Source organism: Lolium rigidum, chromosome 2 (genome assembly GCF_022539505.1).
Source record: "Lolium rigidum isolate FL_2022 chromosome 2, APGP_CSIRO_Lrig_0.1, whole genome shotgun sequence".
Taxonomy (NCBI): domain Eukaryota; kingdom Viridiplantae; phylum Streptophyta; class Magnoliopsida; order Poales; family Poaceae; genus Lolium; species Lolium rigidum.
In genome coordinates this window covers 176,627,960-176,644,225 of record NC_061509.1, presented here as the reverse complement: position 1 = coordinate 176,644,225, position 16,266 = coordinate 176,627,960, and the positions used below count along the sequence as shown (strand labels likewise).

Below are 16,266 nucleotides of genomic sequence, written 5' to 3'. Positions count from 1 at the left end.
TGTACTCGTGTTAATTCGTAGTTGTACTCGTCGGTGTACGGGCGCATCTGTACTCGCGCGAAGCGTCCGTACGCGCGCGGCTGCGCGTGTGCGGAGGACTGGTCTAGGCGTACTCGTGCAGGAGACACCACGGGCTGCCACGCGTCAAGAGCTGGGTTCACATCACCGTCCCGAACGGACCTTCTAAAAGGTCGGTCTCTATATCTAATCGTACCCTAGTTCAATTCATGGAAAATAAAACTTGTCCGTATCCATGTCCAAGTAACTAGCAACGATAATGCAAGAGCAACCAAAAAAGGAAACTGACAAGCCCATGTTCAAACGAATAAACATCAAAGAGTGAGGGAAAGGTTTAGCCGAGTGCACATAGTCGTTCAATAAAATAAAGCCTACAATAGCTGGTTCGTACAGGACATGATACGCTCGGTTGGTTAGAATCAACAACTAATTAATCAATCAAATAAACAACATAACAATTAACTGAATTCTCAGCTAGTTGAGAACTAGCAAATCCCTTAATTTACATACAAATTTTGGGAAGGTATCTAGCGGTCACTTTCATAGATGGTTGTTTTTCCTCTTTTATTAAGCTAAACTTTCCTTCTTTTTATGCTAGGTTTGCTAATAAAAACATCACCAACTTTTGAAAAAAAATACATTGTCAAATCTTTCAAAAGTGCAAACTTTTGTTTTTTTTACTTTCATTAAATTTGAAATCTTTTACGAGTTTTGTATTTCTGAATTTCAAACTTAAAATATCGAACTTTTGGATTTCCAAAATTTATAATTTTTAACATTTAAGAATTTGGAGTTTTAAGGGAAAAAATAAAGATCAAAACATACAAAAGAGAAAGAGAGAGGATTATCTGTCACGTGGTGGGCATCCCAATTTATCGCCATATATGCTGACGGCAGAAGCAGCCCACGCCGACTGTCAGCCATGTCTCTCAATTTTTTTAAATAGAAGGCCCTCCGGCCCAGCTTTATATATAAAGCCACACAAGGGATCAACATGTCTCTCAAATCGACTTGACCTTTGCTCCTTATACAAATAATTTGTGTATACATAGTTTTCAGTATGTGCACCTATCTAGACTCGTCCGTGTCATCATCTTGGACAGCAACTGCTAATTTCACAATCGAGCTTCCGACGACATATCCTCTGTGCTTCCACGAAACCATCCGTGTTGTCGTCAACGTCAACTGTAATATATGTGTACAACGACGATGCGTGCGCTTCCTCTCTACGGTTGCTACATAAATCGAGTGTGACCCCTAACACATTCACGGCCATTTAACCTACCTAAGGTTTAGTTCATCTTACAAAACATGGCAACCACGGTTGACAAGTGGGTTGGGGTTGGCACGGCCATGACCGTCTTCACCTTGCTGTGCTCCCAGATGCCGGACCGCATCCACGACGAGGTGAGGCACTTCATCACCAAGTGGACGCCGCTCGTCGCCGCCTACTTCAACCCCTACGTCAATCTCACCATCTCCGAGCAAAGCGACGAGCAGTTCCGCCGGAACGAGCTCTTCGACGACATCTCCGCCTACCTCACAGACAAGTGCGCTCACCGCGCCCGCAGGCTCAAGGCCGAGCTCGGTAACGACGGCGTGCTGCCGGAGGTCACCCTGGACGACGAAGTACAGGTCACGGACGACTCCGACGGCGCGCGCATCTGGTGGTACGCTACCAACAAGGGTCCCAGCTACCGGAGCCCGAGCCCCGTCTTCAGCTTCTTCGCCGCCGACACGGAGCCCCGGCTCTTCCGGGCAGTGTTCCACAAGCGCCACCGCCAGTTCGTGCTCAACACCTACCTGCCACGAGCACTGGCCAAGGGCCACGAGCTCATCGCCAACATGACCAGGCAGAGACGGCTGTTCACGAACCACCGGCAGGGAAACAGGAGCACCTGGTGCCACGTGCCGTTCGAGCACCCGGCGACCTTCGACAAGCTCGCCATGGACCCTGTCCAGAAGGAGGAGATCATCGACGACCTCGAGGCCTTCATGGACGGCAAGCAATACTACTCAGACGTGGGCAAGGCGTGGAAGCGTGGGTACCTGCTTTATGGCCCGCCGGGCACGGGCAAGTCAACGCTGATCTCGGCCATGGCCAACATGCTCAAGTACGACGTCTACGACCTCGACCTCACGTCCGTCAAGAACAACTCCGAGCTCCGGAAGCTCTTCATCGAGACCAAAGGCAGGTCCATCATCGTCATCGAGGATATCGATGCCATCGAGGTTGACCTCGCCGGAAACCGCAAGGTCGCCGACAAGAAGTCCGGCAGCAGCAGCTGCTGCGACCACCTCCCGCTGGACCCCAACAAAGACGACGGAAGCAAGGTAACGCTCTCCGGCCTACTAAGCTTTGTGGACGGGCTGTGGTCCGCGAGTGGCGGCGAGCGGGTCATTGTCTTCACCACCAACCGCGTCGACATGCTCGACCAGGCGCTGACACGCCGGGGGAGGATGGACATGCACATCGAGATGTCCTACTGCCGGTTCGGTGCCTTCAAGGTACTCGCCAACAATTACCTCAGAGTAAGAGATCACGAGCTGTTCGACGAGATCAAGCGGCTGCTCGAGGATACCGACACGTCACCCGCTGACGTGGCACATAACCTCATGCCCAAGAGCAATAAGAGGAAGAGGGACGCCGATATGCCGCCATCTGAAGTGGCATATTACCTCAACGAGGACACTGACGCTTGCTTGGCAGGTTTAGTTGAGACCCTGAAGAAGAAGGCCAAGAGGGAATCAACTACGGCTCCTACCATTGAAGTTGTTGTACCTGCCCAGAACGGAACTTCGAAATAACTCGTCAGACCATGTACTCCCTCTGTCCCGAGTTACTTGTGGCAGATTTATGTAGTTACCCATATAACTAGACATGTTTTAGTGTGTATATTTTTTTTTTTTTTGAACTGGGCTACGGCGGGCTTACGCCAGCCTGAACATTAATAAGGAACAAGCGTACAGGGGATCATTACAACCTTTTTAGAGGGGAGGAGGGAGTCTGTCTGGGGAGAGAGCTTTCAAGGTGGATCAAAGCTATTACACCAATTATTTAGAGAGAGGGAGGCAGAGGGGGTGGTACATCTATGAGCCCAAAGTCTAATGTCTTGGATGCATCTGCGGGAGACCATGGCAAGGTCTTCGTCAACTCCATTGAAGGTCTTGGCGTTGCGTCTCTTCCATATATTCCAGAGGATGGCGGTGCTGATGGTGGTTTCTTCATAGTTCCTGCATCGCGACGACCAAATGTCGGGAAGGCCGGAGGGGGCATGAACTTGGGGATCCTGAAAGAAAGAGGTCCACACTTCGCTGGCGCGGGGGCAGCGAAGGAGGAGGTGGTCAGTATCCTCGTCCTGGGGGCAGGAGAGGCATGTTGCAGAGCTCCCAAGGCGATGTCGAAAGCGGCGCTCGTTGGTTGGGAGGCGCTTCCTCACAGCGAGCCAGCAGAAGATCTTGCACTTAAGGGGAGCTGCGCTTTTCCAAACTTTCTCCGCCACCACGTCAATCTGCAGATGCCTGAAAGAATTGGAGTAGACACTTTTGTTCGAGAGCTTTTTGTTAGTGAGGCGGTCCCAACGTGAATCCTGAGTGTCGCTGCTCATAGCCACGGAGCTAAGCTCGATAGCAAGGTTTCGAAGGTCAGCCTCAGCGGCCTGCGACAGGCGGGGTTCCAGAGTGCCGCGGAAGCCAGGAGCCAGGGCAGCGGCTACGTTGATATTCGTGCGGGTGGAGTGAGAAAAGAGGTTCGGGAACTGATCTTGGAGGGTGTTGTCTCCGAGCCAGAGGTCAGTCCAAAAAGCCGTCGTTTCCCCATTGCCAGTGGCGACTCTAGATATAGATCGAAAGTTTGCGAGCCCCGCGACAATGCCTTTCCAGATGGGGGTATCGAGGTGGTGGGGGTCACCCAAGTCTCGGCCCTCGATCCAGCCGTATCTGCGGCGAAACCAGCAGGCCCAGGGGGCGGAGGTATCAGAGTGGAGTTTGGTGAGGAATTTGGACAAAAGGGCAGTGTTCTGAGCCCGAATGGAGAGAACACCCAACCCGCCACGATTTTTCGGGGCACAGACCTCGTCCCAAGCGACTTTGCAGTTGCCGCCACTGCAAGATTCCTCACCAGTCCAGAGGAAGGCCCGACGACGCTTGTCAATGGCCTCGACAACCCCAGCAGGGAGAATGCCGGCCCCCATGGCGTGAGCAAGCATGGCCGTCAGGACGGAGTTAACGAGTATCAGACGCCCGCCGATAGGTAGGCATCGACCTCTCCAGCCGGAAAGGCGCATGTCACTTTTCGCCATAATGGGGGTAAAGTCCCGATGGCGGAGTTTGTGGGTGGAAAGGGGGAGGCCGAGGTAGGTTTGGGGGAAAGAAGAGACGGCGCAGCCGAAGGTGGTGGCCATGTCAAGGGCAACGTCATGGCAAGTTTTGATGGGGACAAAAGTACTTTTGTGGAAGTTGATGGTGAGCCCGGTGGCCGCAGAAAAGTCATCGAGGACTTTTTTGAGGTTCGCAACGTGCTCGGGAACTTTTAGTGTGTATATAGAACTATAGATACATACAATAATCTCTACTATATTAAATGGCTAGAGGTGGTGTCCCATCTCCCATGGTACGTCGCCTCCGTAATCTCGTGAAAAGTTTGCGGTCACCCACGTACGCACGGCTCATCCAGCAACCGACGCCCATGACTCCAGTTTCCGTTCCGTTCCCCTTCTATCTCCTCTTCTTCCCTGGCAGAGCCAAGTCCTCCCCATCTCTTGCGGCAGAAGCAAAGCGAGGCGGCGAGATGGACGGCGGCGGCGGCGAGGATGGGAAGCAGCAGCCGCACCTGGTGCTAGCGCACAAGCTGTTCCTCCTCTCGCAGCCGGACCTGGACGACCTCGCCAAGGTCGGCCTCCGCGACGACGTCCTCGCCGCAGTAAAATCCGATGGTACCAAACCCCCCCTCCTCCAATCTGCCTCCTCAACTGTTGCTCACTGGTCTGATTTCACGTGGTGTGCTTGTTCCAGACATGGCGGCGCTGTACGAGTCGCTGGGGGCCAGCGGCGTGCTGGAGACGGACGCGGCGCTGCTCGCGGAGATGCGCGGCAGGATCGAGGAGGAGACCCGGAAGTTCGACGAGAAGTGAGCAGATCTTGCCGGTTTTACCCTTTTCCCTGTTTTGAATTTTATTAGGGTAGTTTCTAGGTTTCAATGATTCGAGGCGTTGATGCATCCATCTAATCGTTTGGCTGGCCTTACAGTTTGTAGTTTGACCACTACAGATAGATTCTGCTATAATTAGGCTCTGAGAACCCGCAGAGGCACAGTCTAGACTCTTATATGGTGGAACTGTCCATTTGGTTGTGCTGCTCCTGTTGTTTCTGAACATTATTGCTATAACTAACTTTTCGAGCTTCTAATAGTGGCAAATTTCCATTCCTACGATGTTGGATCTTGACCAATACCAATGGATTCTTGTTTAGGTTATTGGCGTCCAACCATCTTCATCAGTAGTGGAGCAGTGGCTAATAGTAAATAGAGGATTGAGTTTTTTCAACATATAATACAGAATTGAGTTATGCACGAATGAATCACTTACCTCTAGAATGGCCTGCAGCTTAAGCAGTCAGAAATTTTACTGCAAACATTGGTCCTTTTAGTCGAAGTGAAAAACTGTGCTCTTGGTATCGGGACTCGCAAGTGTAGTGCTTCTCTTTCCCGCCTTATTGTTGTGTTTCATTTGATTTGCCAATATGCTGTGTTTGGTTCTTAGCTTCTCTTCACTTATCTATGCATAAAGGATCGCCGATGCTGAAGAGAACTTGGGTGAGAGTGAAGTGCGGGAAGCCCATCTAGCCAAATCCTTGTATTTCATCAGAGTTGGGGAGAAGGTATAATATACTGTCTTCTGCACCGCTTTAGGCTTTCAATGCATGTTGCAATCTTTTTTGTCTAAACTAAACACCCATAATTTCAGGAAAAGGCACTGGAGCAGCTTAAAATTACTGAGGGAAAAACTGTAGCTGTTGGGCAAAAGATGGACCTTGTTTTCTACGCTTTGCAGATTGGCCTCTTCCATATGGACTTTGATCTCATCTCAAAGTCCATCGACAAGGCCAAAATGTAAGCAATGAAATTTTGTCATATAGCTGTTTGCTGTTCTGCCCTTTTTGCATTTTAATGTCTAATACTGAGCAACTTCCTTTTCCTGATTGAAGCTTGTTTGAGGCGGGTGGTGACTGGGAGAGGAAGCAACGGCCGCCGCAGATGTTCTACCTCGATTCTCCCCCGATACCTTTTGCCGATCCGCCATAATCTGTGGCAAAGGTGGCTCCGTCGACAAGGATCAGGCGATTGAGTACATGAAGCTGGCGGTCGAGAAGAACCCAAGGCCCGCATCGAGGAGACCAAGAGCAAATGTAAGGAAACTGCCCATGTCTCTGATGCTTGTACTCCGTATTTAGGATTTATTCGATCCTCAAGATACTAAGCGGGGGTATTATTTCTACCAAGCAGGGGATGCGTTCAAGACTTCAAGCGGATCAAGAAGATTCGTGTGTTTGGATGGGGCTTGCAGGTAATAAAGGATTCGGTAATACATGATCGTATAGGAGCAATCGATCCTGAGACGGCAGCGGCGGCAGCAGCACCCATGCAAGTTCAGCAGGTAATCTCTCTTCCGCCGATCTGTAATATCTGGAACCCTCCTCTTGCCATCCCTCATGTAACTCAGTTCACATCAGTACCATCGCAGGCAGCCAGGCACAGCCAGCTGATGGCACCATCACCCCTGCAGATTTTGTTTTTACATTCATCTGTAACATAAGGCCCGGACATGAAATGGCTTTTCTTTTCCAACAGTTGCCAAAACAACCTAGAGCCAATCAGGATTAGGAGTCTAGGATGGCATATTCAGTTCAGATATTATTAATCCTTCGTTACTGGTACAACTGGTATGTAATATTGGCTTGCAAAGACTTGCTTCAGGGTTAAAGATATTGACGGGTACCTTATTTCAGGACAACGAAAATCCTAAATCTGGGTGCTATCTGGTAAATCATACATGGTCTACTCAAGGTCAGTCTCTTTACTACTTTGTTATCACAACTTCAACACTAAAGATTAGCAACCTCACTTGACCTTATTAAATAAATATCTAGCAGTTAATTTTTTTGAAGGCTCTCTGTTTCAGTTATAGTTACTTAACTATCAATATTTTACTTATGGGTATCACAGGGAAGCTTGGATCCAATTCCTACACCATGAGAAGCTATTTCTATTGATGGCAAAGGAAAGTATGTACCTTTTGGAAGTACAAAATAATCTCAAGATCTCACCTTTTTTCCTTTTCTTTTGCTATATGTAGAGATTACATGGTACTTCTCCAAGGTGAGTAGCAAACATGTCTTCTGGCTTCTTGATCCCAAACCTTGCACAAGTGTAATAAAGCATAACTCTGGTCTAATGGCTCACCTTAATCTCCCTGTTGGTCTGAACTGGCATAGCATTCTGATTGATTGAAGATGCACAATAAGTTTTGATGCCAAGCTATTTCTCGTACTGCAAAGGTTCCGCATCATCACACCAAACCTGTAGGAATCACCAGCCTTCCCTGAGCGTCGCCGTTGACTACGTCTGAGTTGTCACACCTCCAACTTCCGCGGCAATGACATGTTTGTAGTATCCGGGATATACATCACAGTGTTTGAATGCGGTAAGTAACATCCTCTCTTCGTTCTGTTATCTATTGATTGCGCCCCTGGCTTCCTCCAGCAATGATAAATGGATCTTGGTCATCAGCGATTGGCTCGGCAGATCATGGCCAAAATTGATTTTATCCTTAGCCTGCTTTTGAAGAACCACCCCACTATATGTTACATTATTATTATGGGAATTTGGATTATCATGTGTTTCTTAAACAGGCTAACCTAATCTATTATGTACAAATGTTTATCTCTCAACAATAATTTGTTTGTATACATGAGACATATTTGTTGTGTGGTATGGTATTTGCAGCACTAAAATACTTATGGTTCTTTTATTTCCAAAGAAAAGGGCACTTGAGGTAATTTGTATTTGTAGGAGTGGAGGTGTGGGGGCATGCAAGCAAGAATAAGAAACATCACACTCTATATTACCCGTTCAAGTTCATATTTAATCGCCAAAGCTTAGGTTTTCTTAAACCTACATGAAACGATATGTGTATAATATTTTTATATAACAAGGTACTGATACAATTGGATCTCTTCACATGATGAAATGGAGATGCCAAACCAATTTTTTTTACATAACTAATAAACGGGTACTGCAATCTAGCTGTTACAGATGCCGCAAAAGGTCTATTCGCAAACATGTAAATCTGAAGGCATGTTTCCCAATGTGATAATTGGGAGCCTGTTTGAAGGAGATGATGTGACCAAAGTTGCTGTATATTCTGAACACATGTTGCTTAGTGAGTAATTTCCTTGCATGGAGCTTACTGGTTGATAAATATGTGCAGATTATCTTGACGACTGGTCAAAGGCTTTGCGGAAGCAATTTCTTATCCATGAATATAATATATTTGGTTGTCAATATAAAGCCCTAATCTGATTGCTTGTTGCGGATGAACCGCGCTACCCACGGGGGTAGCTGCGCACCCCTTCCGCACCACACACCTGTCCACTTTGGTCAAACGTAATTAACAACCCACAGTGTCTTATTCCGTAAATAACTGATTAATTAGAGGAAGGGGAGACCGTAAAAAAAGCTCATTTCGTTCTCCTGCCGACTCCATCCACGCCCGCGACCAGCGCGATGTGACAGTCGCCGCCGCCTCCCCTTGCCGTCGTGCCACCTGAGGCTTCGCCGTTGGCCGGATTTGGAGCTCCTCCTCCCAGATCGACCGTGTGCCGGATATTCCCTGCCTTGTTCCAGCCGAGATCTGCCCGAGGAGGAGAGGGATGACCCGCCTTTAGCTGCTTCGCGAGCAGCCGCCGACGCGGGTGGGCGTGGAGCTCGTCGGGGAAAGGGGTGAGGGACGGGTTGGAGCTCTAGGAGGAGAGGGCCAAACCGCCTTAGCTGCTTCGCGAGCGTACGGGGAGGCGGCGTGCGGCGGTCGAATTTGGGGAAGGCGGGCGCGCGGCTGCCGATTTTGGGGAAGGCGGGCGTGAGGCGGCCGATTTTGGGGAGCGCGGCGTACAGGGAAGGAGGCGTACGGCCCGGCTGATTCCCAAATCGAACTCGGCATAGACCGTCGTTGTCAATTGGAGAGCAGCGGAGGCACGTCCACGTCCTCTATCTCGCGACCGGCGGTAAGGCGCCTGGACGGGGTGGCACCATGACGAATAGGGGCGGAGCTGTACGACGACGGGCGGTGGTAATCCACGCATGTGCGCTCGAGTAGGGTGCCTCCCACAGTCGGATGGCCCGCTCCAATCCGGCCTCCTCTGCTGCTGCCGGGCCAACGCCTGAGCGGCACAAATCGTGGAAGAGCTCCCTTACCAGCCGAGGCGAGGAGGTCCCAGGGATGTGGCACTCTTATGCTTGGCCGGCAGAACAGCCAAATCTTGGATGTTTCTCTTCCGCCTATGCTCTTAGATCAGAAATTGTGATTTGTGCCACAAAAAAAAGCCGTTTGGGTTCATTGGGGAAGGAGAGAGAGAGCACGAAGGCAGATGTGAAGGAGCTCGCTCAGTCGACTTTCATGGCGGCCCAAATCGATTCAACTCGCGGTCAGTACTCAGTAGCAGAGCATGTCCAGCGAGAGCTGAATGCAATCGCGACGCCCCTACCTCGCCGGCCCATGGCCCCTACCTCGAGGGCCGCCTCAACTAGCATGGTGGCCTCCCCTACCTCGAGCTCCTCTACAGCTGCTCCGCAAGTGAGCGTGTCAGGGGATTAGGGAATCAGCTAATACATGGTTACTGTACGCGGCATTGGACGCGGTCAAAGGGCGAACCCAACTTGTACGAATCTGCATGCAAATTAGACGGTGATGGACGCATGCGTAGCTACCCCCGTGGGTAGCAAATCCATTCTCTTGCTTGTTGTTATACTCAGTATCACCTTTTCTTGTCTTCTTTTGATTATTGGGTATGTCACATTTGTGCATCGCAGAGCAGGATGATGAAGGCATGGAACTTGTCACATAAAGTTGCATGTGGTGCGTGATTGGATGGCGTGTACACAAGGTGATGGAAGATGATGAAGTGAGTATAGGCAATTATTTGGTCCGCTTTGCCAAATTATCACCTGGCAGACATTTTCCAAAAACAATCTGCCATGTACTGAGAGCTTGTGTTCTAATAAACTGATGTATGCTCTCAGATGATGTAGAATACTGCTCATTTCTCTTTATTTTACATGTTCTCTATACATGTAGTAATTGATATGGAATATTGCACAGTTGACATGATAGTTCATAGTTGTGATGGCGCGTGATGTGGATTTAACAATATACAATTGATATGTCAAAGAACATTATCTGCTTCCCATCTATTCCTGGGGTAAAACTTCTGATCTCCTGCTACTGCAAGTTTCCAAATGCGTTGAAATCCTGTAATTGATCTATAATGAAATAACAAATTACAGGATTGTTGTGTTTTAGTTGTTGATTGAGATTTGACAGCAACATGATAATTTTTAGTTCACGCATGGATACTACAACATTTGAATCCCCATCACTTCAGTAAGGAGGATTGAGGAAACTCAATTTTGTCTCAATATTGAGGTTAATTCCAAAAAACCACCACATTACAGCGGGAAGTTTGAAAAACCACCACTATTCGGTGAAATTGCAAAAAACCACCGTTTTTGCGCGAATTTGTTGCAATGTCCACTAACTATAGATTTCAGCCATGCTAATAAGATATCTGATAGTAGGTCCCACTTGTCGGTGGTGATGTGGCAGAAGATGTGAAGGTTGAGGATGACCAACATGAGGCATGTGATTTATAGGGGGTCTTCTGTAAATTTTGAGTGACCTACTACTTTCTCTTCTTTAATTTTCAATTTATTTTTAATTTGTTTCCAACCTAACAACATCCGTTGACCTTGGCCATCTCCGGGAACTCCGGTGGCTGAACGAGCTCGCCTCGCCTGCCCCGGCGCCGTTGGCCTCCTTTGTCGTTGCCGCCGCGCCTGCGCCTGCACCTGCGGAGCTCGCCCGCATGCTCGCCCGACGCCACCGGTAGACCTCCCGCCTGGCCGCACCCGCTCGCAGCTGCACACGCATGTCCTGGAATTCCGACGAAAAGGCCCAAACTCGTACCGTTGGCAGCCTCCACCGTCAGCGTCGTGCCCATGACCACCTGAGATCGTGGCGCCCGCACCTACCGAGCTTGCCCGCCCGAGCCCACCAGCCAGTCCTGACGCCGCCGGCCGCCTCCCCCATTCCTGCCGAGCCTGACCGCACCATTTCTGCTGCTCCTCCTCTCGGCGGAGCCCGTGTCCGGCCTAGCACAATTACGGCGACGCGCTCTGGCTGCCTCACACCCCCCCGGCCAGCGCGTCTGATGGCGGCGCACCTCCCCTGCTCCACCTTGCCGGAGCCCGGACGCACGAGCTCGTTGCCGGAGCGCGCCGTGCCAGAGCATCAAGCCCTGTCAGAGCACGTCGTGCCCGCCCTCCAAGACCCTGCCGGAGCACGTGGAGCCCGCCCGCGCGAGGCCCCTGCCAGAGCCGTGCCTTTCCGCGCGAGGCCTCTGCCGGAGTGTGCCGCGCCAGGCCTGCTGGAGGGCATAGCACCCGCTCGTGCTAGCCACTGCCGAAGCACGCCCGTGGCCACACATGCCAGACCTCAAATGTGGCCGGCTCGGGATCCTCCATGGTCAGGGTGGGTCAACGAGCCAGAGAAAAGTAAGATAAATGAAGGAATAAAAAAATAGTGAGAGAGGAAGAAGAGCTAACGAGAAGGGCCCTTAAAAATTTAGAAAAAAAACCCCATATAGTTACGGGCAAATCAGTGGACATTGCAACAAATTCGCTAAAAAACAGTGATTTTTTGCAATTTCACCGAATAGTGGTGGTTTTTCGAACTTCATGTTGTAATGTGGTGGTTTTTTGGAATTAACTCCTCAGTATTGACTAGACCTAGGAGTAAATATAAGTTTGTCTCAACTTTATAAGCTTTGTATGTATTTTGAATTATAAACGTTTTCATCATTGTATTTAGCCCTAAATTTTTATGCCGTGGCAACGCACGGGCATTCAACTAGTCTTGATAAATTTACGACATCTAATTCGGGACAGAGAAAGGTACATGTAGCAATTTAGACCTCAGCTGATTTGCATCCCAGTCCAGATGTTCCATTTCTAAAGCAATTTAAGCCTTGGACATATATCAACCCATTGCAATTTGCAATGTCGTCACAAACTCCAGCATGCCTCGATATTAAGTTACATCACAACTGTAACAGGTCAAGCTATACCTTTCATCCACGGTATAAAAAAAATGTATCGACAGAAAGTACAGTCAACGACTAGATAGTTGAGTGCTTGAAACGATTATCAATGTCAGAACTTGAGTAAATTCAACATCTATATAAACAAAGGTAAACTGAACAAGGATGGCAGAATATTCTCAATGATATTCCCAATAAATCTAAACACTAGCTACCAGCTTTGCAAGGAATAGGTGACTCAGCAATAACAAAGACCATTCAACAAACTCACACAAGTTTTCCCTATCCTCTCGCTAGGGTTTTGTTCTTCGGCAGCGATTCTAGATCGCTCTGTGGGATCGGTTGTTTTCCAAGACCCTCTCTAATACCAATCCACTACTACACATGGATCCTGGTTGGCGATCGTAGTCTCCCTTGTACCCGTGCACTCCTGGTTTTCTCGGTGTGTTCTGCGAACTAGGGTCTCGACGCTCTCCATCGATGGGGGACAAGGTTGATGCACCACGTCTGGATCGGCGGTAGGAAAGAAATTGGAGATCGATGACATGCTCACACACCTGGAGCTCTATGAGGACAAACTTGAGGATGTGGTGATCGGAGCGGAGGGGGTGAAGGAGTACCAGAAAGAGGCAAGATGGCTAGCGATCGGTAAGGTTTATACTTCAAGATCGTTCAATGTTAAGGCCCTAACTAGTAAGATGAATGTAATTTGGAATATGTCTAGGGATCCAATATTCCGTGAGGTTGGCGAGAACGTTTTTAGCTTCCAGATGCACTACCTTGGAGATTGGAAACATGTTGTTCATCAGGGAGCACGGACCTTTCGTGGGTGGGCTTGCTTGTAGAGGATTATTATAGAAGAGAGGATCCAGAAAAGATTGTCTTTGGTGGCTTATACATCTAGGCTCAAATTCATGGCATCCAGAAACTTCTTTTCAAAAAATTGTATATATTAATCAGACATCAACATGTTCATTACAGTCTAGTTGGATCAGGCTCAACATACAGGGAGACGCTAATCCAACCATCATTCCATCAGTACTGTCAAAATGACAAATCCAAGCTAGTTGATGAGCAACAACCTTCTTTAATCCATGGATTTCTGACGTCCTATAAGCATGCAGATTTTGGTTTAAATTTTTGATATCCTTAACAATTCCTGAGATAGCAGATTTACTTTCTCCCTCTCCGATTAGCTTAGCTATTAGAGAGGAGTAGTAGTTCTCTAAGTGAATCGATCATGCAATAAAACTATTAAAGGTAGGCAAGTCCTTAGGCTATGTAAACCTGCAACTGCCTTGGTTGTTTCCGCCGAAGGACATCTATCAATACTGCCCCATGCAGTTAACATAATATTACCTCTGTCATCTCTTAAAATAGTACCCCACCCTCCGCTGTTTTCATCTTGCATATAACTAGCGTCCCAATTCAGTTTCACCCAACCCACCTCCGGCTTAGAGCAAGAATCACAGACTTGCTTAGTATTTATCTGTCTGCTGCCAAACTCATTTTCCCAGCCTAAGATTTTTTCTCTTCCTTTTGGGTCAGAGAGCTTCTCAATTTCTGTTTTGTAATTGTTTGAAGTGAGAGTAGATTGCAAGAAAATAGAAGAATTTTGATTCTGAACTTACCATCATCCAAAATAACATTGTTTAGGAGATGCCAAGTTCTCCACCACATTAGAAGGAGTTTTCTTCTCATTTGATCGGAAACATTACTTAGGAGCTTAGGCATCCATTCATGGCCAATATAGCTGAATACTCTTATCCATCTGGTAGTTCCCAATCATTTCTTAACTGTTGCCTTAATGATTTCACCTCTGTGCAGTTAATCATTGCATGATAACTAGTTTTTGGTTCCATAACACATATTTGACATGCATGGTCCAGGTCCATATTTCTGTGCATCTATGTACTTGCACACCAAGGGTATCAGTTGCCACTTTCCGGCCAAACACTCTCACTTTTGGTGGTACATTGGCCCTCCAGATTTAACTGCAAAGGATCCTTTCTCCAGCGTTTTTGTTGCTTGATCCAGTAGCTTTTTCCTAATTCCGAGATCCATAGCTAGTATGTAAGCACTTTTGACAGTAAAGAAACCTGGTCTTTGATAGAACATTAGAACCAACCTACCTAATATTCACCTGAGAAGGATGTCAATTGGATCTTAATGATATGTTTAGTATCAGGTGGATAGAAGATTTTTCGAACCAATTCCTCATTCCACATTTTTGTTGTTGGCTCAATTAGTTCAGAGACCCACTTCCATTTGTTCCTTGAGGATTTCCCCATAGTTTTGAGACTCCCTATAGGAATCCAGTTATCACGCCAGATCTTAACTTTTTTCCCTGTGCTTATTCTCCATAACATACCATGTTTAAGGAGTTCTATCCCATGAACAATCCCTTGCCAGCATCTTGAGGATTTTTGGATAAAGGTTGTATCAATCAGCCTAGAGGGGAAGTATTTTTCCTTTGGGAGTTTTGCACATAAACAATGTGGGTATTCAATGAAGCGCCGTGCTTGCTTTTCAAGTAAAACTTGATTGAAGGCTCTCATAACCCTAAAGCCAACCCTCCCTTGGTATTTTTGTTTCGTAATTTTGTCCCAAGCCATCCAATGGACATATCTTTTCTCCATGTAGTCAACCCACCAAAAATACCTAATGATTTGTTCAAATTCTTCACCTAAGCGAGAAGAGAACTTAAAGATACTCATAGCATGTGTGGGGATGGCTTGAGCCACAACTTTTATTAGAACCTCTTTTGTTGCCCCAGAAGAATATTTTTCAGTCTAATCGGAACATTTTTCCATTAGTCTTGCTTTTGTGGGTTGGAATTTGTCATCCTTGATTCCGCTCTCCGACACTGAGAGGCCTTGGTATTTCTCTAAAAGAAGTGTTACGAACATTTAATGGATGCCACAATAGCCCCCTCATTCTCAGTCACATTCTGACCCAATAAAAGAGAAGATTTTATCGGATTTAGCAGTTGACAAGTACTCTTTTCATAAGCTGTGATGACATTCATCATATGCCTCGCTTTATCACTCTTTACTTTGACGAAAACTAAACCGTCATCAGCGAAAAGAAGATGTGATATTCTTGGCCCTCTTCTGCAAATTTTCAATTCCTCAATGTTTTCCTCATTAATTTGTTTGTTCATGCATAAAAGAAGTTAGACATTCCACAACAAAGAGGAACAAAACATGAGATAATGGATCTCTCTATTGCAGGCCTCTTGAGGCGTAGAAATTTTGGGGCAGTTTCCCATGAATCTCACCGAGAACCTCACAATTTTGACACATTCCATGACCCAACAAATAATTTATTCTCCGAAGCCAATCTTTCTCAAGGCAATTTCCAAAAAGTACCAGTCTATTGATACGTCCCAAACGTATCTATAATTTCTTATGTTCCATGCTACTTTTATGATGATACTCACATGTTTTATACACATTATATGTCATTATTATGCATTTTCCGGCACTAACCTATTGACGAGATGCCGAAGAGCCAGTTGCTGTTTTCTGCTGTTTTTGGTTTCAGAAATCCTAGTAAGGAAATATTCTCGGAATTGGACGAAATCAACGCCCAGGGTCCTATTTTTGCACGAAGCTTCCAGAAGACCGAGGAGTAAACGAAGTGGGGCCACGAGGCGACGACACAACAAGGCGGCGCGGCCTGGGCCCTGGCCGCGCCGGCCTGTTGTGTGGGGCCCTCGTGTGGCCTCCTGACCTGCCCTTCCGCCTACTTAAAGCCTTCGTCGCGAAACCCCCAGTACCGAGAGCCACGATACGGAAAACCTTCCAGAGACGCCGCCGCCAATCCCATCTCGGGGGATTCGGAGATCGCCTCCGGCACCCTGCCGGAGAGGGGAAT

At 47.7% G+C, this 16,266-nt stretch overlaps 2 protein-coding genes across 8 annotated transcripts; both read left to right on the top strand.

The window, feature by feature from the left end:
• The first annotated feature begins 1,315 nt into the window (after nt 1-1,315).
• LOC124687736 (AAA-ATPase At3g28580-like) lies at nt 1,316-2,845 on the top strand. Its single transcript, XM_047221487.1, has one exon. It carries the CDS (start codon nt 1,330-1,332, stop codon nt 2,824-2,826), a length of 1,497 nt encoding a protein of 498 aa, XP_047077443.1. The 5' UTR covers nt 1,316-1,329; the 3' UTR covers nt 2,827-2,845.
• A 1,801-nt stretch (nt 2,846-4,646) lies between these two features.
• On the top strand, nt 4,647-10,390 carry LOC124692637 (26S proteasome non-ATPase regulatory subunit 6-like). 7 transcript variants are annotated; one of them, XM_047226050.1, is made up of 10 exons: nt 4,647-4,952; nt 5,032-5,146; nt 5,805-5,895; nt 5,982-6,127; nt 6,223-6,423; nt 6,521-6,671; nt 7,024-7,081; nt 7,241-7,393; nt 7,510-7,718; nt 10,103-10,390. In XM_047226050.1, exons 1-5 carry the CDS (start codon nt 4,706-4,708, stop codon nt 6,317-6,319), a joined length of 696 nt encoding a protein of 231 aa, XP_047082006.1. In that variant the 5' UTR covers nt 4,647-4,705; the 3' UTR covers nt 6,320-6,423; nt 6,521-6,671; nt 7,024-7,081; nt 7,241-7,393; nt 7,510-7,718; nt 10,103-10,390. The 7 variants fall into 7 exon arrangements, with proteins under 7 accessions (XP_047082006.1, XP_047082002.1, XP_047082003.1 ...); XM_047226046.1 differs by adding an exon at nt 7,778-8,570 and having other exon boundaries at nt 7,241-7,718; XM_047226047.1 differs by adding an exon at nt 7,778-8,573 and having other exon boundaries at nt 7,241-7,718.
• The last annotated feature ends 5,876 nt before the right edge of the window (nt 10,391-16,266 follow it).